Source organism: Adelges cooleyi, unplaced genomic scaffold, assembly GCF_023614345.1.
Source record: "Adelges cooleyi isolate 19-005CV unplaced genomic scaffold, UGA_ACOO_1.1 ACOO_flye_CR_arks_rails_tigmint_CR_PRNA_106, whole genome shotgun sequence".
Taxonomy (NCBI): domain Eukaryota; kingdom Metazoa; phylum Arthropoda; class Insecta; order Hemiptera; family Adelgidae; genus Adelges; species Adelges cooleyi.
This window is the reverse complement of record NW_026095759.1, coordinates 368,344-393,814: the sequence shown is the minus strand read 5'-3', so window position 1 is coordinate 393,814 and position 25,471 is coordinate 368,344. Positions and strand designations below refer to the sequence as shown.

Genomic DNA, 25,471 nt, shown 5'->3' with positions numbered 1-25,471 from the left:
TAACGGCAAAATGGCCGTCCGCGCGTTTGTTTGTACGGGACGCCGGGCGGGCGGCCATTTTGCCGGTCGCCGACAACGCGCGTTGCCCGCCTACCCGTGGGCCGGTTACCGCGCGCCCGGTCGAGGTTAGCCGTCACCGTGGACCGGACCTAACCCGGAAACCCTGCGTTTACCGCACGGGAGTCGATAATATTATGTAGGTGTTTTTTTTTCCTTTCCCTTCTTTTCATCGTTACATTATCGTTGCACGCGCGTACGGCGTTCGCATTGGCGAGATAGGCTGCGGATAAAATAATATTATCGGCGTTTTTTTATTGAATTTTAATTTTATTTTACGCGGCGCAAAAACTCAAAGGTCTTCTCCGCTCGTCCGTCCGGCGAATGATAGTATGCGGTCGGTTTTCCTTGGTCGTTACCGCAGTTGTACACCGTTGTCGATTCGCCGTTAAGGAAAAAAAAAAAAGAAAAATCGTAGAAAAAAAATCCATTCGCGCTTATCATCGCAATACCGTTGCCGTGCGTGATATTATAAATTTTTTTATAATATAAAAAAAAATATATTTAGCTGTATTATTATTATTATTGCTGTATTCCGATCCGTTTTGCCGACAATATTTCTTATTATTATTGTCACACACACAGTCGCCGCTAAAAACAAACGGTCTTGCGATTGTCGGCTTGGCGCGCGCACACGGTGAACCGACGCGCACGCAGCACGTTCGCATAGCGAATTACCTGTCTTGGTCGCACGCCGAATAATCATTAGCGATAGATAGCTGTTGAAATAGTATTTTCGTGTGGTTCGTATCGACCCGGTCGACGGTGTTTGTTGTTGTCGTTGCGCCATTAGTTTTCTGTTGCGTTTGACCCGGCGGCTAAAAAAAAATCGCGCAAAATGTCAGACGAAAAAGTCATAGGACACCGGTTGCAGAGTTTCAAGCACAGGGGCAAAACCGAAATGGTAAGTTCACACTGTCCTATTGTCAACAATAGTACTCTAAACGTAGATAATATCTCGTTATAATATTATATAATAGATTAACAACGAGTCCCACCAGCATCCCCCTACCCCTCTCACCCTTAACTCGTTATTCATTTTTTTCCCCCCGATACTGTATCGACGCTGAAAAGATCTCGTTGATTTCGTCGTAAGCGATTCTTACAGACGTTGTTTCCATCTGAGCGACATCCAAGCTTGTCATGTTACGGTCAGACATGGGTGTTCACCAGTCGTGTCTGACCGTGAATTCACTGCTGTTGTTTTAAGTGTAGTAGCCATTCGTAGCGTACATTCAATCTAGATACGAAATGAAATATTGTTCGCTAATTAAATCTCGAATAAAACTTCCGTAAAGTTATCTTTAGATGAAAATCAAAAGTGTGTTGATGATTTTCGTCTAACGCGCCTCATTTACAGTGATATTTAACGTAACGGGCCGCTGCTTAAATGGTCATTATGCCAGCCATAAAAATGTAAAAAAATGACCACAAATTTAAAAGATTGATGACAACTAAAAAAATTACAAATTTCAAGAGAGTAGGATTAAATTTTTCAAATTATTAATTTACCGACAATTTAAGGATAATGAGTAAATTTAACTTGGTTAAATTTAAGACTATATTTTATTTTGCAAACGAGTGCATTTGTTACTTACAAAACATTATATTATTAACTTGACAAAAGTAAAAAAATGTGTAACAATTATAATTAACAGTCATGATTATTTTCATATTAATATTACATGTATATTCATATAATATTATATTGATAATAATAAGTAGGGAATTACCCTAGTGTAGATATATGTTTGCAAATTTCTATAGAATCATACAGTATACTATAATATATCCCAAAAGAACCACGAAAAAAGCAATGGGACATTTAAAAATGTCAAATATTTGTGAATGTATGTCGTATAAACTGGTTTTTAAATTTTTATCATTTTTGTTCAAGTAAAATACCGATTTCTATTATGGGACGTGTAATAATCCTAAAAATTGTTAACATTATGTGTAGGTGTTACATATTTCGTTTCTTATTTGAGTTTTAACAAATTCCAAATATTTTTACATCTTGTTTTTATTATTTCGTCTTCAAACTGGTGTTATTTTGTCTGCCTAGTACTTAAACTAGAATGTGACAGTCTAGATCAGTCATAGTTGAAAGTTAAAAAAAATTTTTACTCTCAATAAATGTATGAGCTCTTGAGACCAGCTCCAAGTTCAACAAAAAAATTTTAAATTTTATAGTTTTCTATTATATAAACGACGATTTAATAAAGGATGTATTTTAACTATAAGTAGATCAGAGGCATATTTATGTGAGTTTAACTTACCACATAGGTAAATTTTGTACATAAATCAATATAAATATCAATTGTATATAAATCAACTTTATGGCGATAAATCAATTGTCCATAGTTATATTTGTGCTGCTTTTACTTATTGGAACTATGTCTTTCAACCACTTCTTGAGGTTTATTATCTAACGAGTTAAGTAAAATTGGGCTGTTTCCCTACATGGATCTCCATATATAGTGTATACAATTTTCGCGCATTGCAAAACGCTAATATTTGTGTGGTTTTTTTTTTAATGTACTGTTTTAAACTGCATCTATCACAAAATTATTGTAACTTAACCTTTTTCTCCCATAACATGGTTTTCTTAAAATTTTCGTGTAAAACCATCGATTATATTCCTTATTAGGGCTCCCTTATTTGTTTCACGCCTACTATCTCTAGTTGTTACGTTGTCAAATTGAATAATGAGAAGAAGAAACTGAAATTTTGTCAAGCATAATTGTCTTTTGAAAAAAATTAACACCAATTACATAAAAAAAAATTGTAGATAGAATCTTATCGGCCAAAATATTTAAGAGCCGATGTCATCTGGCCAAATTTCATACAGCCGACATGATAAAGGGCTTAATTGGCCGAAAAATATTTAAATTAGTTGTTTATAAATTTAGTTTATTGTAATGTAAATTGATTATGTAAAGGAATTTTACCTTGGATCACATGTTTCTCATTTGTAATAACCATTCAAGCATTACAATAGCTTCGGAATCATTTTTTTTTTTTAATTTCATTTTTATGGCTACTTTTTTCACATTCCTAGTAAAAACCATTTTGAAACTGCTTATTTTTAACATGACATAACCATTAAAATAAAGTTTATTTTTTACTATTTGAATTTCAATTTGTGTCATTTGAAAAACCACACAATTCACGAGGATACACTTAAAAATATATATATAAATTACCACACGAGTACTGAAAGTCGCGACGGACACTGCAATTAATATTGTACCTAGCTAGTGCATTTATTGTTGTTTGAAATTGTATAAAATAATCTTATCTTATCTCAGTTTAGGTTGAGACCTATCACCTTCCATTTATTTTCAGTTTGACAGCCGATTAGTTTGTTTTTAATTTTTTCGATCTCTATGTTAGAGTTGGCCTCCTTAGATCTGTCAGTAAATTAATTGCCCATTATTCGCTTCCGGAAATAAGGCCCGAACAATAAAAGTTGGTCATAGCTATCACAGTGACTGAATCACTCATAAGAACTTATTTCAATCTAAAGCTGTAAAAATATAAGATATCAATAGAAATGTCTATAAAGCCAGTGTTTAGTTAGTTTGATAGGATAGAATAATATGCTTATGTATAAATTATTCGTTGGGCGAGCTTTAATTCAGTCTTATTTTCACACATAATGTTCTAAAACTATACACATAAAAAGTGATCAACTACATTGAAAAAAATAATTTCTTACAAATCTTATGTTTATTGCTGTGCTTAATCTAACCCATCATAACTTGACAAACAATATTTTCTATACACTTTGAGAAAAAATTATGCCGTGTGCTTTCCAAAGTAGTAATTTCTATGTCACATAATATTTTTTTTATTAATTTAATCGGCTTATAAAGACGCTGGGACAGATATAGTCAGCGTTCAATTTATTATGATAACTTACATAATACTAATTGGCTAAATTACACAGATTTAGTGAAAAAAAAATAACAATACTAATTGTTTTTTTTTTTCAATATTACTTCATATAATATCTTTGTTATTCTGTAAAAATATACTGAAGTTATTATTTTCTTTTTAATAACATAAATTTGTCTTTTGTCAATTTTAGGAAAGACGAAGAATGAGAAGTGAAGTAACTGTTAGCTTACGAAAAGACAAACAAGAGCAAGAGCTGATGAAAAGGAGAAATGTTTCGGATGTAGTTAACGATCCAGTAAATGGTAATTAAATGGCACATTTTAAGTTTAAAATGTAATTGACCAAACAATTAATGTATCGCAGTTACAGATGATTTGGACTTGGAAAAACCATTGACAGAACACGACCTGCGTTCGTTGGTCGAAGGTGCTGGCAGTAAAATCCCAGACGTACAACTCAAGGCAATTCAATCGGCAAGAAAATTACTTTCTTCTGACCGTAATCCGCCCATTGACGAACTTATCAATAGTGAAATACTTCCAATATTGGTTCGGTGTTTAGAAGAACATAACAAGTAAGTTTTTCGAATTGAAATTGAAATAATTATTTATTTTATGTTACACACTTTTTCTACCCCCCCACTAGTCCGACTTTGCAATTTGAAGCTGCGTGGGCATTGACAAATATCGCTAGCGGTACATCCCTTCAGACCCAAGCAGTTGTTTCGGCCGGAGCTGTTCCGTTGTTTTTAAATTTACTGAACTCGACAAATCAAACAGTTTGTGAACAAGCGGTTTGGGCTTTAGGTAAGTAATACACACAGTTTAAGAGCTACTTGAGTTTTTTCGGATCCCCACCCCTATTTTTTCAATATCGGAGGGTAATTAAATTAAATAAATCACTATACATTAATACAGCTACTAAGGAAGCAAGTACTTGTCCTTCAACCTCCCCTCTATAGGATGGTAGGTCACCGAGTCTGAAAGAATTAGCTCGCTCGGCGCCTTGGTTTCACTTTGCTAAACTAAAAATACTTTTACGTACCAAATATTTTTCTTCTGTGAAAATTGAAACCTAAAATTATCTATGACAATTGGACATAGAATTTATTTATTCAAAATCTTATTTCTATTAATGTACTAGGAATAATGACGGGTCAATAAAAATCTTTGATAAATTAACAGCGAAGAAAAAAGTTCAGTGTAGTAACATTTTTTTGTTTACAGAACTACACTTTTACTAAAAATCTGCACTATCGCTATCCGGTTTGGAATTATTTTAAATTTTTATAATTTATATTATTAAAAATAAAAATGTATTTATAAATATATTTTCAATATTAGCACTAAATCATTTTTTATTATTTAAATAAAAGTGTAAGTAATAAAATCAAATAATTATTTATTTAAAAAAAACCGGTTAGATTGTTTGATTTAATAAAAAAAAATTTATAAATAAAGTTACAACATTTTATTAGGTACAACATTAAGCAAAATTTTTTTTTTATGTTTTATTTGAATAATTTTTAAAATGTGACATTTTTTCGTTGTGGTTTGGCCGCGTTATGAGAAGAGATGATGCAGAGGCAGTGAGAGGTGTTATGAAGATGATTGTAGAGGAAAAAAGAGAAAGACCGAAGAAAAGATGGATGGACGGAATAGAGAGTGATATGAGGATAGCTGGGGTGATTGGACGAGATCTAGAAGATTGAGCTCTATGGAGGTGTAGGACTAGGGTGGCCGACCCCATGTAGTTGGGATTGTAAGGCAAAGATAAAGAAGAAGAGACATTTTTTAGAAAATTGAATTGCTAATTTTTTATTGATACAAATATATTTTAAAAATGATTCACAGGAAATATTATTGGTGACGGTCCCCAACTTCGTGACTATGTTATTAGTTTGAGCGTTGTGCCCAGGTTACTTCATTTCATCAACCCGACCATACCAATTACATTTATGCGTAACGTCACGTGGGTTATTGTAAACTTGTGCCGTAACAAAGACCCTCCTCCGGCTCAACACGTGATAGACGAACTTCTTCCGGCTCTCAATTATTTGATCAACAACAAAGATATCAATGTAATTATTATTATTTGGAAGACGACACGAAAACTTTTGTTATATTTCGATAAATTAATATTAATATCACTTATTTAATTATTTGTTTTGAAGATTTTGGTCGATACTGTTTGGGCTATTAGCTATTTAACCGATGGTGGAAATGATCAAATTCAAAAAGTCATCGACAGCGGAATCGTGCCCAATTTAATTCCGTTGTTGTCACACAAAGAAGTCAAGGTTTGTTGTTGTAAATGTTAAATTAATAATTACCATTAAATAATAGTTAATGTAAATTTAGTTGCCTTAAACAAGTGCTGCTTAAAACGTAATGAAGCCTGGAAAATGTTTAATTAAATACAGCACACGTTGGCACATTTGGGTCGGGGAAGTCACGGGTTTTCAGGAATTGTTATAATTGAAAGTGATAAAATCACTTTCAAATAAACTCATCGATGCAAATCTGCAGATGGTAGGAATATTAAATACCCATAGTAGCATTATGAAGGCAAAAATGTGTAATAAATTGTGCTTTCAGTTTTGGGATATTATTTCAGTATTGGATAGGATCAAGATCATCTGTCTTTCTTAATAATTCGTTATCAATAGGCAAATCAACAACATAATCTATTTTTCAAATAACTGTTGACTTGAATTTTTCCCCTTTTTTGGGGTGTTTAATTTAAAAATAAATGTTTGACTATAGATTTTTGAGAAAATTAAGTAAAGGATGCTCTAAAATCTACCTTCATTATAATTTTCAGAACTTAGGCCTTTAACTTCTCTGTTGTTATTAGTTACAATTTTTTATTTTTTACAACAACATAGCCAACTTTAACACTCAACTAAGTAGGGGTAAATTTTTATGTTAAAAATCGTTATTAAATTTCACCTTAAATGTCTTTAACTCTCTTTTCGTTATTAAACGACAAAAATTTCAAAGGTATTTAAATATTTTGTTCAGCTAGATTAATAAAAGCTTTGTTTTTTTTTTTACTGGATTGGCAGCTTTTTAAAATGGATATGTTTTTGGGCTGGGGGGGTTTATCTGGATTTCCCGTATCATCCTGACACATAAAAGTGAAAGTGAGGAGAAGGGATGGTAGGTAGAGGGAGGGTTGAAAATAAGGGCAAAACAATGATATTCCCTTAGGGAAAAGCATATAGAATTGTCTTGGCCCAAAAACGTATCAACGAGCCCATGTTTTTCGGTGTAGCAGAGTAATAAACAATTTAATACGAGTACTTGATGTATTTTTTACTTGGATTAGTCAAAAATGATGTCTTGAATATCAATTATTAATTTGATCGAACCCACGTGGACAGGTGCAAACTGCGGCGTTACGTGCAATAGGAAATATCGTAACTGGAACCGACGATCAAACACAAGTAGTTCTTGACGCCGGAGCATTATGCCACTTCCCTGCACTGTTAACGCATTCGAAAGAGAAGATATGCAAAGTAAGTTTGATCATTTTGTTAGGTTAAAAATATAGTCTTAATTCTACAATGTATTTTTGCCGACAGGAAGCAGTTTGGTTCCTATCGAACGTCACTGCCGGCAATCAAGCGCAAGTACAAGCCGTAATCGATGCCGGACTGATACCGAAAATAATAATGCACCTGTCGAAAGTACGTGAAAAGAAAGTTTTTTTTTTTTCATTTTAACGAGAAAACTATGTATTTTATTATTTAAAAAAAATGCAATTTGTTTTTTTTTTTTCACCGTTGTCAATTGCAGAGTGAATTCCAAACCCAAAAAGAAGCCGCTTGGGCCATTACCAATCTGACCATCAGCGGCAACAGCCAACAAGTAGACACCGTCATAAATGCAGGAGTCGTCGCCCCGCTTTGTGCACTTCTGTCCTGCCAGGATAGTCAAGTCATTCAAGTCGTGTTGGACGGTATACAGAATATGTTGAAGATAGCCGGTCCCGATGTCGACGCGTTGGCCAATCTAATTGAAGAATGTGAAGGTAAGTAAAATATAAATAAACGGCAAGATAGATTACGGTCACGGAGAATGTATATTTATAATATGTTATGTTATTATGACTTACAGGACTCGATAAAATTGAACAACTACAAAACCATGAAAGCGTTGAGATCTACAAAGTTGCTTTTGACATTATCGAGAGATACTTTTCCGAGGTGTGTATTTGATAAACACTAGAAAATACATTGTGTTCCTTTTACGTTGAGAAATGTACTAGGTATATTAATAAATATTTTTTTTTTTTTTAATTTTCGCAGGAAACTAATACGCCAACGCAACCGCCATCTTGCTTTGAATTCAACGCCGCTAATGCGAATAACACTCAATTTAAATTTTAATTTAATATTTGTGAAATATATATATATATATTTTCCTTTTTTTACGTCATGTTGGCGAGACTTGTCAAAGTCAAATCATATAACATTTTGTAACTATGACTTAAAAGATAAACCACTGAAGCCAATTTTTAAACGTTGCTGCTTTACAATAAAAAAAAAAAAAAAAAACTGAATTAAATAAATAGTAATTAATTTTGTTCTCGACGTAAAAAAAAAAACTATTGATAAAATATAAAAACCGTAACAAATAAAAACTTTTGCAATCAACAACAAAGGGGGCCCCCCGTATTATTGGGCAATTTCTTCTTTTTATTTTTTATTATTATTAATATTATTAGCAGCCATATTATTGTGTATTTAATATTTATTGTTATTCGGTTTTTTCTCTTGAAATTGTCAACAGACCTTTTTAATAAAGTCAACCATTATTTCCTATACAAACTGTTTATGTTACAAATTTGTTACGAAAACTTTGTCGGCCGACATCGAGTATTGTACGTGCATTTTTTTTTTTTTTATTGTTATTGTATCTACGCCATAAATATTTTCCATTTAAAAACGCGGTTTACGTAATTATTACTAACAATTGTGTTTTTTTTCTTCGAGCGATCGATTCATAACAAAAAAAAAAGTTTGTAATTGACTTGGAAAATAAACAAATATGAACATTTTTTTTTTTTTGGTCTGTTTTTAAAATGTATTTACCGTAAAAATACTCGGTGCTCTGCTGTCGAATGAAATTACAACAAAAAAAATCCATTAACTTTTGCTTTATTGTCTTTTTACCTCGTTGTTGGTCGATACAATTGAAATTGTATGCGTTTATTTACTTGTCGTTTGAACCGATAAACAACTTTGACTCTACACATAAATATGGTTGTTTGATTTCAGCAACCTACTAAAAATATTTATAATTTTTAAAAAATAATAATAATAATAATTACAGAAACTCTATTCTGCGAATACCTATATCGTTGTACGTGTTCGAATAAATCTGAAATTGAATTTTATTACCTGGTATTTATATTTATAACTATTTATATGTAGCAGAATAGTAAATATACAATTAATGTGATATATATATATATATATATATATATATATATAAAAATATAACCAAGACTTGTTTATTGAAATAATTTATAGAATTAAAAACGAAAAATACTTTTCTCGTATCTTACCTCGGTATTTTGTTCAAATCATTCTCTCTGTGTTTGTTCGTACCTATTTTGTTTGTAGTAATATCAAACATTTATATTTTTCGACAAGTGTAGCCGAATAAAATATAAGAAAAATTATTCACTTACTACGCTATTTAAACAGTTTCATATAACAAAACCGTACAATGTCGTGGCAAGTAAGTTGATAAGTTGGTCTGGTTAAGTTAGGTCAATATTTTTTGCCATGTCTTGTAAACCGATTAAGTGAATAGACCATACCGTTGTTTTTCGATACGGATCTTTAGCAAGAGGCAATAATAGCTAATGAAGAGCTGTTGTTCCCGGCGTGAGTCTGAATGAGTAAAATATATTTTGTATAGTTGAAACTGTGTATACACAAGAATAATGATTTTAGAGCAAAAATATCCACAACGAAAACAAAAGATGACAACATTTTCAAGACAGTTGTCATATCATTATTTTAATAAAACTAGTATTTTACCTTTAAAATCACATTTTTTTACATATTTAAAATACCTCTAACTTTGTGTAACGTTATTATTTTTAAAAACGGATATGCATTTTTGTGCATTTCTAGCTTCCGTTCTTCACTTAGTAGCATGGAAAATGTCTACATTAGTTTGAAAAAAAAAAAATCATATTATTAATTTACAAGTGATGCGATTAGCAATGAACAACATTTCATTTTTATTTATGTAGATAAAACTATTATAATTGCTAGGTATCTAAAAATATGATTATGATTTTAAATAAACTTTTATGTAAATGATTTTTGTACTTGAAATAGTTTAATTAAAATATAAACTTATTTAACGATGACATTGGAAAATTATTTGAGATCTCAATTTGGACGTATTTTGTTAAAATAAAAGTAGAAATGCATTTTGTATTTGTTATAATTAACAAAAATATATCTTTAATAATCATTGGACGTTTAATTTAAATAATGCCCTAGTACACTTTTTTCTTAAGTGCAACATTCAATGATAAATTTTTTTACTATGCACATTATACAATAATTTCGGCTAAAAAGTCATCAAATATTTTTTTTTTTTTAGCGATTTTAGATATTTTTTTACGATTTCTTATTGGCAGGAATTAATTTTCATTTATCTCGTTTTGACCCAAATGTATATTGCTATAAAACAGAATCTAAATTAGTGATTTACACATCTCAATTAGCTTCTTTTTTTTTACTTTTTTACTCATTTTTTAAATAATTTGCTAATTACCTCTGTTTGGCTTAGCAATATTTTTATAGGCTTTTCATCACCGCCCTATCTGTCTCTGGACCAGTGGAAGTTTGAACTTATAATATAAATTGCACCTTCGCCAAGATCCATATTTCACGTGCGTCGTCGCTGCTATTGAAAAAAAATGTCTACACTCTACAAATTTCATTTGGTATAACAGTATATTAAAATATTATAATAATAAGTAAAATGTTTAAACGTTTTTTTTACACACGATAATATGGTGCACACCGTTTTGAAGACCTACTAACTAAATTAATCGGTTTTTGTTTTAGGTAATTTTCTATACAAACAAAGTGTCTCACAAAGATTCGACAAACTTTTGTTCTAACCAGTGAATATATTTAAGATTTTTTTTTTAAATTTTATTTATACTCATTTGCGCTATAAATATCACGGTTTGTATTGCTCCAACTGTTTTTCTTATAAAATAATTTTCTTTTTAAGATTTTGCTGAAAATGTTGACCGGTCGACAACCAGTTTTGGATAGTTACTTTTAAAGTTATTCAAGTTTAAAGATTAGGATGGGAGGTGGAGTAATGCATGCAGATAAAAATAACTCTTTGACCTTTAAAACTTTAAAAGTGACTATTTAAAACTGGTTATTGACCAATACAAATGTTCAGCAAATTAGTCTTAATGAAATGGCTATCTTGAAGTTAAAAAAGTAACAGTTAAAAGGGATTGCGTGTGGCTGTTTTTTTTTTTACGTTTTAGACCAAAAAGCCAGACAAAATTTCGACTACTTAGGATGGACAGATTTCAATACTGTAAAGATATATCATGAGTTCTTACTTCTTTGGCAACGTTTACTAAATTGTGTAGGAAACAGATTTTTGAATTTTTACTTTTTTATGTAAAAAAAAAATGGGTTTTAATATTGAAACAATTTTAATTTAATGTATATTTTAATTACAAGGAACTGATTTTTTTTAATGAAAATTAGCTTTCTATACATAACATAGCAGAGTAAAGTAGCCAAAGAACTGTACAAATCTCTTTGCAAAATATTGATCTTGGACCATCCTATGTAGTCGAAATTTTGTATGGCTTTTTAATTTATTAAAAATAATACCGTGAAGCTTATAAAAAAAATTAACCGGTAAATTAATTTACATGGTAGAAATATATTAAAACCACATTTTTTCTTAAATATTGTCTTTACAAAAATCCTTAAAAATATACCGCGTGCAATCCCACCCTTAAACCGCGGTGTTTATAGCGCAAATGAGTATAAATTAAATTTAAAAAAAAAATCTTAAAAACATTCACTAGAACAAAAGTTATTTAATTTGTCAAATCTTTGTGGGACACCCTGTACAAAGGTTTTAGGGCATTTTTTGCAAAAAGTTGTCCAATCTTAAAGTTGTCTAAATTTATCATTTTATAAGTGTTTTTTGTAGTGCAGTTTAATCCGTGCTCTACTCTATTGTAATACCTAATTTGTCTATATTTTAAATAATTAATAATTATTATGAATAACAGCGCTGCGTCAACAACGTTTGCATTGACAACTGTTGTTGGTGTCGTTTGGCGGCAAAATTCGTTTTTTGATCCCATCGTTGACGGTGACTTTGCTGCTGGACGGGTACTTGATCACTACGTCCAAAGTGCCTTCTTCGATCTCAATGTAGTTCACATAGTTGTCGGTTTCCACGGTTAAGTTGTTTTTAACATAATTGATTCGCCTGTCCTGTTGTAGCTTTGTGTCGACCGCACGCTTCGTTTTCGGTTTTGGCAAATCCGACAAAACGTTTTGCTTGTTTGCGGTCTACAAATCGAAATAGGGTTTTTGTTTTGTATACTACTATGCCTATATTTTATGTTATAAAAAGGAAGTACGCATTGGGTTAGGTCCCGGGTGAAAAACATCAAGTAAACAAAAAAAAAAACTCATTTTCCCAACAATTTGGTTTTTGGGCAGTGTTGTACTGGACAAACGACTCACCGCAGGTTCGTTTTGAATGGAAAGGCTTTGGAGTTTTTTCGATAATTTCTTTTTGGCCGGTTCCCACGGGATCCGCTCTTCTGGCACTTCGGTCTACACGGACAGATAGTTATAATAATAATATAAGTTAACACGTTTAGTTATTTACCCATACGGATAGTGATCATTTTATCGCGAACCACTCAATATATCTCATTTGGGTTTAATTAATAATTGAATTTATTTTTCCATAGTGTTTCTATAATGCGATCTCGATTAACCACAGGTGTTGATGTACCTATCCTCCTCATTAACTAATAATTTTGATATCAACTTTTGAATTATAAATATTAACGCATACACTTCACTAACTTTTCAAATTGAGAGAATAATGTACTAAAAATTAGTTTCATTGTTCGATAACCAGTTTTGGATAAGTATTTTTGAAGTTATTCAAGTATCAAGTCTAAGGCAGAAGGAAAGGTGCAGTGGAGTAGGTATTATTTTTATTAGCGCTCACTTCCCCTCCCGTCCTAACTTTTGAACTCTTATAACTTTAAGAATAGTTGTTCAAAACTGGTTATCAACCAATCAAACGTTTTAGTAAAAAATTCTTAATTCAAAAAGTTAATAAAATATAACATTATAGTTTTAAAAGTTGATATTAAAATAATTTGTTTGAGAGGCTGTAAAAACAAAAAAGTTTCTGAAAAATTGAGATCACATTATGCAAAAACACTATGGAAATAAAAATTAAATATCTTATTAAGGGGAACGGAAAGCGCTATTTATTAAGTGGCAAAGGATAGGCAATATTTGACAAATATTGATCTAGTAGCCATTTTTAATATGCTGACTAATTTTAAGGTGAAAAAATATTGAGTTTTTCTAGTTATAAAACTTTTAAAGGTTTTTTTCTCTGAGTTCTGACCAAAGTTTAATAAAAAATTCCACTTTCGTGGAAGTAATTTTTTTGCGTATCTATTGGACGGATTTCAATTTTTCTTTTTATTATGTGAAACTTGCTATTTTTTCTATGGGGGCTAAAATGCCAATTTTTGATTTAGCGAATAACAATTAAAAGATTAGTAAAATTATTAGAAAAAATTATAAAAAAAGTAAAAATCTAAGTGCTTATAACATGGTTTGGTAAAAAAAATAAAAATTCTTTCTTTTAGACCCTATAGAAAAAATGTTAAGCTATATAACAAAAAAACACTTTTTTTTATCTGTCCGGCAGACACTTTAGAAAATGAATTGGCGTTTTGATCTTAATTTGTAAAAAAATTTAAACTTTCCGTCCCCTTAAACCCTATGAGATATTGTGTGGTGCACGATAAAATTTTCACCCTGTATATACCTAATATATTTATATATCTAATAGTTTTTAAATTACCTTGCACGGAAGGAAATAAGGATTGCAAGCACTACATTTCTTTTTCTTTCCTTCTAAAGGAAATGCGTCGGCGGATGTCTGGTCTTCGACGCGTACCGTCAATTTGTCGCTGCGGTTTATAAACAATTTGACTCGATGACAATATCTAAAATAATATATTTTTAAAAGAATTTGAATTTGTCGAGATTCGTATTTGAATTTTTTTGTCTCCCCTTTGGGCAACAAGCGTGCCATAAGTGCTAATTACAAAAACCCAAACGATTTTTCCAATTTTGGTTTCACCATAAATTAACTGTTTTCATAGTAAAGACGACGATGAAGTCAGATTTAGTCAGTCAAGCTTACATTTGAAATTATTTTCCAAAAGCGCGTACCTATACTGAATGTAAAAAATCAACTTCTTTCATTTTACAAAATTATAACAAATAATGTGCATGATAAAAGTTCATAATTGATGATAATATTGTACTCAAAAATATGTTTATTAATTTAATTAAAATTTTTTTTTTTAAATCCAATAACTTTGTTAAATATTCTAACTTTCAATTTATTAATTATATTTATAAAAAGATTAATATAAGATCTTAACAAAAAAAAAAACATTTTATGGCGTTTAATTAGTTAATAAATCGAATTAATTTAATATTTTATATAAGATGGAAATACGTTGTTTTGAAATAAATGTAATTTCAAAGTTAATTTTGAATAATGAAACTAAAAATCGACGCTAGGTCACTTGCTGGGATAATGCCTAACGTTTTTGGATTATATAATGTTGGTACTTTTAATATTGACAAATTAACTATACAGAACCGTAGCTAGAAATTGATATTGAAGGAATAGGCTAGTACAATCTACCTCTGGCTGAGATATATGAAGTACATTATTTTTTAGCAAATCAAATAATTAATTATCCACTACTCAATAACTCATAAATTAAATAATATATATTACTTGAATATATTTGTATTCTACTGTTTTAAATAAATATAAATTTGATTTCATTATTGGAATATTTATTTAAATACATTTAATCAAACATAGAAAGTGCGTTATATTTTTTAGAAATATTTAAATGATTTTTTTAACTTGATCGGTTCGAATAAAAATAAAATTGTTTATTTATTATTTAAGTGTTAATTTAAATAATGCCCCGGTTTAGGAGTAATCCAGTCAGACGAGCGACCACTATTTGTCTTGTAATAAACCGGATTATTATTTGTTTATTGTGCATTAATGCAGAGAAAAACTTTTGGCATTTTCAGACAGCTTTTTTTCTATTATTATTTTTATTAGTCGGTCAACAAATATTGGTATTGTTAAGTAAAGCGTCTCTTGAGGGTCTTGATTCGATACCACACCCTACCGATTTGACCTGGAACCACGCCTAAATGTATTATTAATTTTGGATGCAGGTTTATTATTGACACTACACCGGCCGACTACTTCCTCTTATTTGTCATGTCATTTGGAATATTATCCTTTAAATTCGATTTTGCCCACTGCCGGATCTGTATGATTATTATGTGGAAAATGTAAAACTAAACCGACATATCTAACTTACTTGGGCTGTTCGCCATCCCAGCGGTTGTCCACTCTGCTAGTGCTCATTATGTTGTTCAAGTGCTGCCACAGTATACTGTTGTTAATCAATATCTGAGTGCATCTCTCTTTTTCCTTTTGAAATTTTTTCTTTTTCCTCACAATGTGACTCCATTCTTGGGGCGGAGTGTTGTCCACTCGAGCCGTGGCCGACTTGAGCTGTAAATTATAAGTAAAATCCATTGTACACATATTGTGTAGGTACCACATTATTATTCATGTAACTATTGTATTCTTAGTTGAACCCAAATATCCCGAACAAAAAATTATTTTACCAGATTTCATAGACAAAGACCACTAAATTTTAATTGTCTCCATAATATGTTGGAAAAAATTCACTACTTTATTATGAAGTCTTACAACACATTTTTTTACTACACAGGAATCAAGATTGACCGATTTCAATTTTGTAAATGTTAATAATGTCTTATATTATTATATTGACATTATCAAAGTGATGTCACCAAACGTTACAGTTAATATCAATATTTTTCAACTTTATATGCTTACATCCAAAATTTACGCAGTGACCTAGATTATTCTATATTTTTATACCGAAATAAACGCCAATCTGTTAGTAAAATAAATTTGCTGTTTTCATCAAGAAATATAAAAAAAAATGTAATTAAATAGCTAACAAATAGTTATTTATAATATAAAAATTGCTTTTTCTACAGAGCTTTAAAAAAATACCTACAAATATGATTCTCTAGTGTCTATTTTTGTAGGCTACAATAATATTAATCACTCACAATCAGTGATATGTTATATTATTTTGCACTTCTACCACTGTTTCGCTTAAGTATAGTAGGCAACACACTCACTTTGGATTTATGCTGATGGTACAATCTCTGTTGGAAAGGCTTCACAAACAGTTCTTCTTTTCGAGACAGCATTTTACCAAGACTGATACAAACACGATGTGATTAATAGACACCAAACAGAATGAAAAATCATACTAAGTCCGCGGTTGACTTTGGAATGTGTCCGTTAAGTCGATGTTCCCGTGACAACAGGCAAGCATAATATTATATTTTGGAGACTTTCACCGTATCACACTGACTTAAACGCATTATGTTAACTATTGCGTTTCTACATAATGTTACAAAGTCTTACCTTATTTAAATTGTTATTCTAAAAATATTTTCTATAATGTAGTATAGGCTTCAAAAGCCATCATAGTGGGATCAGAGCTTAGTAGTGGCAGAGGAGTCGCAGGGCTTTAGTTGAAAGTGATGAAAATATGAGATCACCTTCAAATAGTCGATTTGATGCAAAAGTGGTTAACAATAAAATGGTAATGAATATATGTATTTTAGTTGAGAATAACCTACAGAAAACAATGACCGTTCGACCGGAAAATGTGTTATATTGTAAAAAAAGAACATAATAGTTTTAAATTAAAGTACAATTATAAATAATGCCTTGCCATAGTTTTTAGCTAAATCCCAGATTAGATGTGATCTCTGAGAATGGGCATTTTCTTCATCTACCTACTCGAGTTATTTTGCACAATATTAAACGTACAATGTCAGAGAACTCCTTGGACATAGTTTTAGACCATACCTGTGTAGGCATTGATAAGACCCAAGACCAAACGCATCCCAATAATTGGAAATAAGGATATCGATTGTAATAATAAGGAAGACTAGGTATGTGACTACTATGGTGACCATCGCATCTCGTTTGTCTTGTTCGCGACGGTTATACAGTGTTAGGTAGGTATACAAATAAAAACCAGACGCTGAAATTCAAGTAAATAACACTAGGTAAAATACCATACAAGGTCAATAATATAACACCATGTTATACGCAATGAAAATGTTCACCCAACGAAGGTAGTCGCCATTGACGTAATAATAAGTGGGTATTATTCGACAATTTGATATTTTTAAGTTTTGGATTTCAGTTTGTGCGCATTATATTTGTGTGAAATCATTATATGTTTATCTATGATACACGCCATGATGTTTCAATATTGTGTCGCATTTCTGTGAAAACATAATTAGTCATTCAAGTATAAGATTTCACGTATAATCGGGCACACAACACATAAACACATTACACATATATATATGTGTAATAATATATATACCGAGAAAATATTATAAAAAAACATAAATATTTAATTCGCTGGGATAGGTTATGTTAGGCTTAACGCGTTTACACATCAGTGCACACGAAAAAAATCTCTACGAACCCAACACCTTTAATACCAATAATTACATATATCTACACCGCAGTGATCTCATGTGTGTCTAATAATTACTGACTGTATAATAATATCTATTAGGATTTTTTTTTTTTTAATACCTATTCGGTGTGATTAATTGTAATAGTAATTTTTATCAACAGTTCGTTAACATATATGTGCGTGTGTAATCATTGGTTAATCGAAATTCGAAAAATATAATATAATATATTCGGCGTTTATTTGTAATTTGTATGGTCACACTCAAAAAGCCTCACAAAAAATCATTATAGATTAATCCGCAGGAACTCAACAGCATCGAGTTGTCTGTGTGTTGTAAAAGCAGAGCAGTGTCTTAATTAGTATTTTTAATTTACAAAACTCAGCATTTTCGAAACTAACCTTTTGCTGTGTGACAGATGGGTGTCATTTAGAGAAACATTAAAAAAAAAATTATAACTGTATCCCAAACTTGGGTAATTATTATTCAAATAACAAATACTAATTTCCTAAAATTTAATTATTTTAAGTACATTTTTATATTTTACAGTAACAAATAATTTTGTAATTACTGTTTCAAATATTATTTAGAATTTCATATCATATTTTATTATATTTTCATTTGTTTATTTTGATTCGTTCAAAATTTGAAACTTTTATTCAAAATAATGTACAAGTCTAAGGTAGGCAAGAAATAATATATAGAAGTGAGACAGCTGGAATTGTCATTACTGTAATAATATGTATACCTTAGACTATGGGTTTGGCTTTTAGTTGAGATTTTTCGAAAATCGCTTAAACTTTAGTCCTTAAGTGGAATTCAAGTTTACATACCAGCTCCACACGTGCCACCTAATATATTATTATACAATATTATTTAGACTATATTTCAGGACCTGATAAAATATGCACATGTTGCTTAGTAGACTTTTGGAATTATTACAACATGTTTTACACTTACTCAAGTATAAACGCATGCTTCAAAAATAAGAGGACCGAAAAATTTGAAAACATTTACAGAGAACAAAAAAGTCTATAATAAATATTATAGTCTCCAACGTATAGGTTATTGTTGGAATATTTGTTTTTTTTTTTTGTTGTTATGAATAACATAGCGGTTGACCACAGTGAATAATATAAATCCGTCGTTCGATATTGTATATTATTTAGATGTATCAGATATTATATGTATATGTGTTTGTTCAAGTACGTCGCGCTTAATCGGCGAATTCGTGTTTTGTCTTGAGGTCGAACTGTCATCGTTAAACATATTATGCACATTTTTTTTTTCCTTCTTTGATATTTTTTTTATAATTTTATTATTATCTAATCGAAGACGTGCACTGATTTCTTCTAACGGTTCGTCGTTGTCCACGTTTGGTTGATATTATTATAGAAATAATTGATAACAATACCTAATAAAAAGGCCAACATTTTTTCACCAAACATAAGTCTATTCGATTTTTTACCTGAATTCCTACCGTTTTGGCCAATTCAGTTTCTCCTGTTTGCAATATTCCGTATGAGTGTCGATAGCGTTCAGGTAGATGGACACTATATGGATTAATATGTTGTGCGGGTATAGCTCCACTACCAGCATGAAAGCAAAAAGTAACCCGAACCCTTACATACACTTATCTCTCTTATAGATCACAGACAATTGGCTATTGTATAAGCGAGCAATTCTACGACATCAGTCCTTAAATCTATACAACAGTAAAACTATTATAAAATCTAAACCTTCCTATATGTACATATCCCATATCCTGCTGTGCATAAATATATATATTTTTAAATGTAGTTTTCATACTATGTTTACCACAGTGCAAAACAAATACCTACTAAAAAAAAGGTACAAAATATGTAATTTTATCAAAACAAAAAAATGCGTATTGCGTAAAAATCAGATATTTTATTAGCTCTAGTTAAAAACTGTTTTTATTATTGAACAGTTATCTTAGTTTATTTTATGTGAAGTCTGTAGGAGGTATATTAATTCTATATTTTTTTTATTTTAAAAGTAGGAAAAAAATTGTGCACAGTAATTATTCCTACACTTTACAACATAATAAACTTGTATGTTCCATGCGATAGAAATGCTTAAACGTTTTTTTTAAAAATGCACAGTGCTTGAGTAACATTGATTGGTGAATTACTAAGAACTTAAAATGTTTAATTAGAAAAATATATTAGGTTTAATGATCCACGCGTCGATTAAGACTTTATTTTTTATACAATATACGTTATAAATATTATTATATTCAGACTCTTACTCCAACTTTCAATACTCCATCTTGGCCTTTTATCTAACTTTTTTTAAACAGGACCTTTTGTCCTTTGACTTTTTGTCAGGAATCGGAAGTTTTATGTAAGAAATGTATAGAAAAAAACTGTATACAGTATGACTTACTTATATATTTATAACAAAAAAAAACTTCTTATACTTCCACATCAGAACTAAAAAGAATTAGCTGAGTTTCGAAACTGAATTAAAATAATATAAAACAAGTTATATGTTATGAGCTAAACGCTTCTATTTGAACAGGCCTTGTATGTAAAAAGTTTACAAATCTCTTTACAAAAACACATGTTTTTTTAAATAATAATTGGAAACGTTATTACTGAAGTTGTGCATCGGAAAACCTCAGCATTAAATTGTGCCAATAAACCTAAATAGAGTGTCTTATGTCAAAGGTTAATATCCAATCAAGAACAAGTGTATTTGTAGTGTTATGTTGGTCATCGAAGAAAAGTGATCGTTTAATCCAAATTACTCTTTTAGAGTTTCTGATATATTCAACATTTTTTCCTAGCAATTATTTAATACTTTGGTAGACTTTTTTTTTAAAACTATTTTGTATGGTTGTCATAATTTTTATGTATATATTAGGTTCTTTGTGCTTCGATGCAATGCAATTTAACTATAAATGTATTTTAGGCGAGGTTAATGAAACATAAGAGTCATTGACGGCCTCTAGTTGCAATTGTAGCCAATTTATATTAAAAGTTAACTTATGGACATTAAATCTTATAATTGTTATAATTTAGCCTACTCAGCCTGACCCGTAGCACTGCTTATGTAAACACACATTTTGATACCGTCATAAACAAATTATAAACCATTGATCCAATGACAGTTCATATATTATTGTCTTCGTGCAATATACTTATTTGTGTCCTATATTGGTCGTGTCGATGAGCCTATTATGCAACCGCTTATACTTGAGTAGAGGCCTTTGTCTCAACAATTTCCACTTTTTGTCAAATATTATCACACTATAATATAAGTGACGTCAAAGAATGTTTCAAACTTTACGGTTTTCGCCGATGATAAGCATCGAAGCTAAAAACTGTAGTCGCCATTTACTTGGTGGCTGTTTCGTTTGAAAAATAGGACTCTTTCCATTTGGGTCTTTTATTTTGGCTCATGGGTCGTTTGTTAAAACTATGCGGTTAGTAATGATTTATAGTGCTTATCCGACAAATTTTCTGAGAAACATACCGTGTCTATGACAATATGTAAGTAGGTACTAGATAAGTGTTCGTCAAAGATGTTGGCCGTATCTACGGTTGTTTGACGACCAAGGTCAATATTGTGCGAATCCAAAGTACTCCAAATAGAGCGTTTTCAACACGGTTGTGTTTAGTGTAGACTGTAGTCTCGTTCGATTTGATTTTGTTGGTTAACAGCACTCTGTTATATGGTGTCGTACCGAGTTGATCGAGTATACGTTTATTATATTCTATGTCGGCCAAGGCTGCCGACGGAGAGCGCGTCCGACCGTCTTTTGTTTGTAAGATTGCCGATTGTCCGTTGCCCTATGCCTGTTGCTGTTGACCAAGGTTTCGGGTTGATACCTCTGATATCCTACTTACTTGTATGTAGAAAATATAATATTTTCCAAACGATAAAAAAACGTGCCTCGACGCGGGCTGTGCTATAATTATTAAACAACGGTCGAATTCAACCGGTACCGAATTTTCGATATACCTACACGACAGCAGCCAGTGGCCGCGAGGTATTCTGATGGTCGAAGGGGCTTGGAGTCGTGACGATGGAAGCATGTGTGTATGCGTGTGGGCAGAAATGCTGTTGCCGTATCTATATTGATGCATTTTGTGTTCCTTAGTAACTAGTCATGTACGCTCTGTTTTAATAAACACCGTGTCAAGCCACGACGACGCCCGCGGTACCCCGACGACTAGAACCGCCTGCTGAAATGCACACAAGGTCCCGTCTATGGACAAAACGTATGAGAGACTCTTTCGTGATGTCGAAAATAATTATAGAGGCGTTCGGATATGATAGAAAACACATGAAATTATAATATCCAATCGCTACCTATCAATAATATAATAATAAGCGGTATTTGCGTGGAAACTTTTGGGCCTCACATCTTTGCGCCCCACAGACGTTTGAAATCAAAAAACCTGGCTAAAATCGTAGTGGTATTCCTATAGTATTGTTTTAGGTTATTGACAAAGGGCAGATATTCTTACATTCTGGTTCAATACCATAATTTTGGACTTCAGACCTCTTACCCGAGTACCATAGAAATATAAATTAACGGACTTTGTTTTTTGGATTTCTGGACCATTGTGTGTCCCCTCGGCCCTCCCCAATCTATCGCTTTATTGCGATGAACATGACGTGACAACATCACAAAATAGTCATAACTCCAAACCTAGCTGTACCTGAACCCGATAGTTGATACACTATTACAACATTGAGAACTGCAATTTTCGATTGCGAATTAAATATGTTTCTTAACAAATTATAGATGTCTAGATTAGGCAATTATGTAATGTGCACCAATTATACTCTTTACATTATATTACTTAGCACTCATTACAGTAAGAACCTACCTATTTTTAAATTGAGCGTTCTTTGAAAGTGGCTTTAAGGTGCGGCAAAAGAACAGTTTTTTTATTATTTTATTAATATAATAAAAATATAATATATTATTTATATTGCTGTTTGTAGTATTTATTGTATTTGTCTAATACCTGTTGCGGTAATTCAAATTATGGGTTGTTTTTTTCTCTATCTGCGTTGTTTCATTAAAATTCGTTTACCGAATGGAAAAACTCTGAACGCGTTTACCCAATCTATCTGCTTTGGAAAAAAATAACGTGAATGCGTTCAGAATATATTATAATAATATATTATAATGAATTATAATTTATAATGGAACGTTTAAACTACCATGGTTTTGCCCCAGGCTAGATTTATCTCATATCAATACACACATCAACAGCTATTCTAAATATAAAAATATGCTTAATGCAAACAAAGCCATCGTCGAGGCAACGCAATATTTTTCACTCGACTTGGTATCTATAAGTATGCAATGGCGCCTAAGCTAAACAACACTTTTATGTCTTGTCGCCAAGGGAAAAAATGAAACGAAAACATACAAAATCCAACAGTTGGAAATTTCATCACGATTATAAACAATCAATTTTTCTCGTATGCCTACTTACTTATCATATGTATGGGATACCTACCCTCAGAAATTTAAAACGAACACAAAAAACTTAATAAATAATAAATTGGTCTGGCATAGGTGCCAAACCTATGATATGGTTTGAATGTGTTGAAGCTTTCGCGGATTGAAATATCACATGAATAATTTTCGGATATATCCGCGTCAATGGTTGTTAACCTATGATATGTTTTTTTTGTTAAACATTATTAAAGGCTAGGCCACGCAAAACCGCGTTAATAAGGTTAACCTACACTCAACGTCCAACGAAAAACAACAATATATTTATAAAAAATCGCATTTGGTTTAATAGAGTCCTCAGGCCATATTGATCATTTGACATAAATTATTATATCATAATATTGACATTAACCGTGTACAAATTGATCAAATAAGTAACGCATTAACTTTATTTATAAGTTTATAGTTACTTATTACTTGTTATTAACACAATGTAAAGTAGTAGTTTAACACATGGTGATTATAAAGAAATAAAGCTATCGTTCAAAAACGAGCTTAGAAAAATCTCTAAATAGTGTCGTGCAATGAAACATAATTTTATAATTTATACTATTCCTTTTGCCTATTGAGATATATGGAAGGATGTATGCAATGACATTCAACCTGTAACTGTTTTGTAAGCATATATCAATATAATATTTTCTAAACCATTGTGGTTTAAGTTTAACATAAAAATAGACTGACCTCGCTGCATTCGCCAGCAGGCGCCAGGCTCATTGACACAAGTTCATTGAATTAATTATTGTTTATTATTAAAATCGTACTGGAGTTTAAGTGAAAACACTTTTTGTTGTGTAACGTGCAGCGCAAAAATATAACGTGGGTAAGATATTTTCACACAAAAGTGTTTATACTTGTTTATTCCAAAACGCAGCAGTAATTCATAAAACAAAATAATAATAATAATAAATCAGAACAAAAAATTACAATTAACAAAAGGAAAGCGTGGATTAGAACAAAGCCCATTATTTAATAGAAAATATAATACAAACAAAATAAAAACTTGTGTGCACAATTCATACATATTATATTTTGTTGTCAACAAATCATAACATTTATTTGAAAGGCTACATAACTCATTTTATCCGCAGTGCGATTGATGTTTGTTTTTTGTTTTACATTTTAAGTTCCATTTAAGCACCCAACACTATCTGTTACTAGTAGAAAATACATAGGCGAATGAATACCTACTTGTTTTTTTGGTAGAATATAATATGTGAGAAGCCCGTTAATACCTCACCTAGCAGTAATTAAATAATAATGAGCTAGTTCACCTGCTTATTCGGTTATGTAACTTTTTTCGACACCTTTAACACAATGAATAATATTATACTGTTATTAATTAATATACATTGTAAGACTTTACCATGCGATTTAATCTACCTGCAGCAACGGTTGGTTTACTCCAAATACACTTAAAATTTAAGGATAGTTCAACAACACTGTGACTATATTCAAATTTTAAATATAAATTGAATTATATATATATATATGTACACATATATGACGTATTATGTATATTATTCTTGTCTTTGTTAAAATGTGATTTGCATTGGGCGTAAAAGGATATTAAAAAGAGTTTAGATTAATTTAATTTCGAGGTTAAATATAAATGGCCGTTGACACTAGAATAACGGTCGTTGTTTGATAATAATAAATTATGTAGGCAAACACGACGAATTCCAATTTAGTCGACGATGTGTAAACGGTTTGCTAAAAATATAATTATATATATTTTTAAGATGAAAAAATATATAATATTACATTTCCGGCCGGCGCGGCTTTCTATTTCTAATATGTCAAACGAGGTGACTATACAATTTTACGTATTATACTCAGTACGGTGTAATATATATATATATATATACTTATATTAAAATGAAAATATTAATATACAAGTAATAAGTATATGGCACGATTTGTGTCAGCCAAGACGGGCGATAGCTGTTACAAATTATAAATAATTAGGTGTAAACGTCTTATTTTTAATTTGCACGAACATTTTTAATCTCATTGGCCAGTCGTGTGCTCTGATCACAGCATTCAATTTTCCCTTACTT

At 31.0% G+C, this 25,471-nt stretch overlaps 2 protein-coding genes across 3 annotated transcripts; one reads left to right on the top strand and one right to left on the bottom strand.

The window, feature by feature from the left end:
• The first annotated feature begins 219 nt into the window (after positions 1 to 219).
• Positions 220 to 9,363, top strand: LOC126837380 (importin subunit alpha-4). 2 transcript variants are annotated; one of them, XM_050571299.1, is made up of 11 exons: positions 220 to 961; positions 4,151 to 4,262; positions 4,330 to 4,534; positions 4,606 to 4,766; positions 5,814 to 6,040; positions 6,134 to 6,259; positions 7,346 to 7,480; positions 7,547 to 7,651; positions 7,761 to 7,995; positions 8,082 to 8,170; positions 8,273 to 9,363. In XM_050571299.1, the coding sequence occupies exons 1-11, from the start codon at positions 896 to 898 to the stop codon at positions 8,351 to 8,353; spliced, it is 1,542 nt and encodes a 513-aa protein (XP_050427256.1). In that variant the 5' UTR covers positions 220 to 895; the 3' UTR covers positions 8,354 to 9,363. The 2 variants fall into 2 exon arrangements, with proteins under 2 accessions (XP_050427256.1, XP_050427248.1); XM_050571291.1 differs by having other exon boundaries at positions 4,324 to 4,534.
• A 2,603-nt stretch (positions 9,364 to 11,966) lies between these two features.
• On the bottom strand, positions 11,967 to 16,657 carry LOC126837496 (uncharacterized). The gene is made up of 5 exons (XM_050571416.1): positions 16,538 to 16,657; positions 15,676 to 15,872; positions 14,112 to 14,256; positions 12,737 to 12,829; positions 11,967 to 12,559 (listed from the first exon to the last, which is right to left on the bottom strand). Exons 1-5 carry the CDS (start codon positions 16,607 to 16,609, stop codon positions 12,281 to 12,283), a joined length of 786 nt encoding a protein of 261 aa, XP_050427373.1. The 5' UTR covers positions 16,610 to 16,657; the 3' UTR covers positions 11,967 to 12,280.
• Positions 16,658 to 25,471: the final 8,814 nt, after the last annotated feature.

What these genes read in the sequence shown, in the direction of transcription:
- LOC126837380 (XM_050571291.1), top strand. Translation starts at nt 896, where the DNA reads ATGTCAGACGAAAAAGTCATAGGACACCGGTTGCAGAGTTTCAAGCAC. An exon ending in TGTTTAGAAGAACATAACAA is followed by an intron (nt 4,535 to 4,605) that starts GTAAGTTTTTCG and finishes CCCCCCCACTAG; the next exon opens with TCCGACTTTGCAATTTGAAG. An exon ending in TCAACAACAAAGATATCAAT is followed by an intron (nt 6,041 to 6,133) that starts GTAATTATTATT and finishes TTTGTTTTGAAG; the next exon opens with ATTTTGGTCGATACTGTTTG.
- LOC126837496 (XM_050571416.1), bottom strand. Translation starts at nt 16,609, where the DNA reads ATGCTGTCTCGAAAAGAAGAACTGTTTGTGAAGCCTTTCCAACAGAGA. An exon ending in TGGGATGGCGAACAGCCCAA is followed by an intron (nt 14,257 to 15,675) that starts GTAAGTTAGATA and finishes ATATTATTTTAG; the next exon opens with ATATTGTCATCGAGTCAAAT. An exon ending in CTTATTTCCTTCCGTGCAAG is followed by an intron (nt 12,830 to 14,111) that starts GTAATTTAAAAA and finishes CTGTCCGTGTAG; the next exon opens with ACCGAAGTGCCAGAAGAGCG.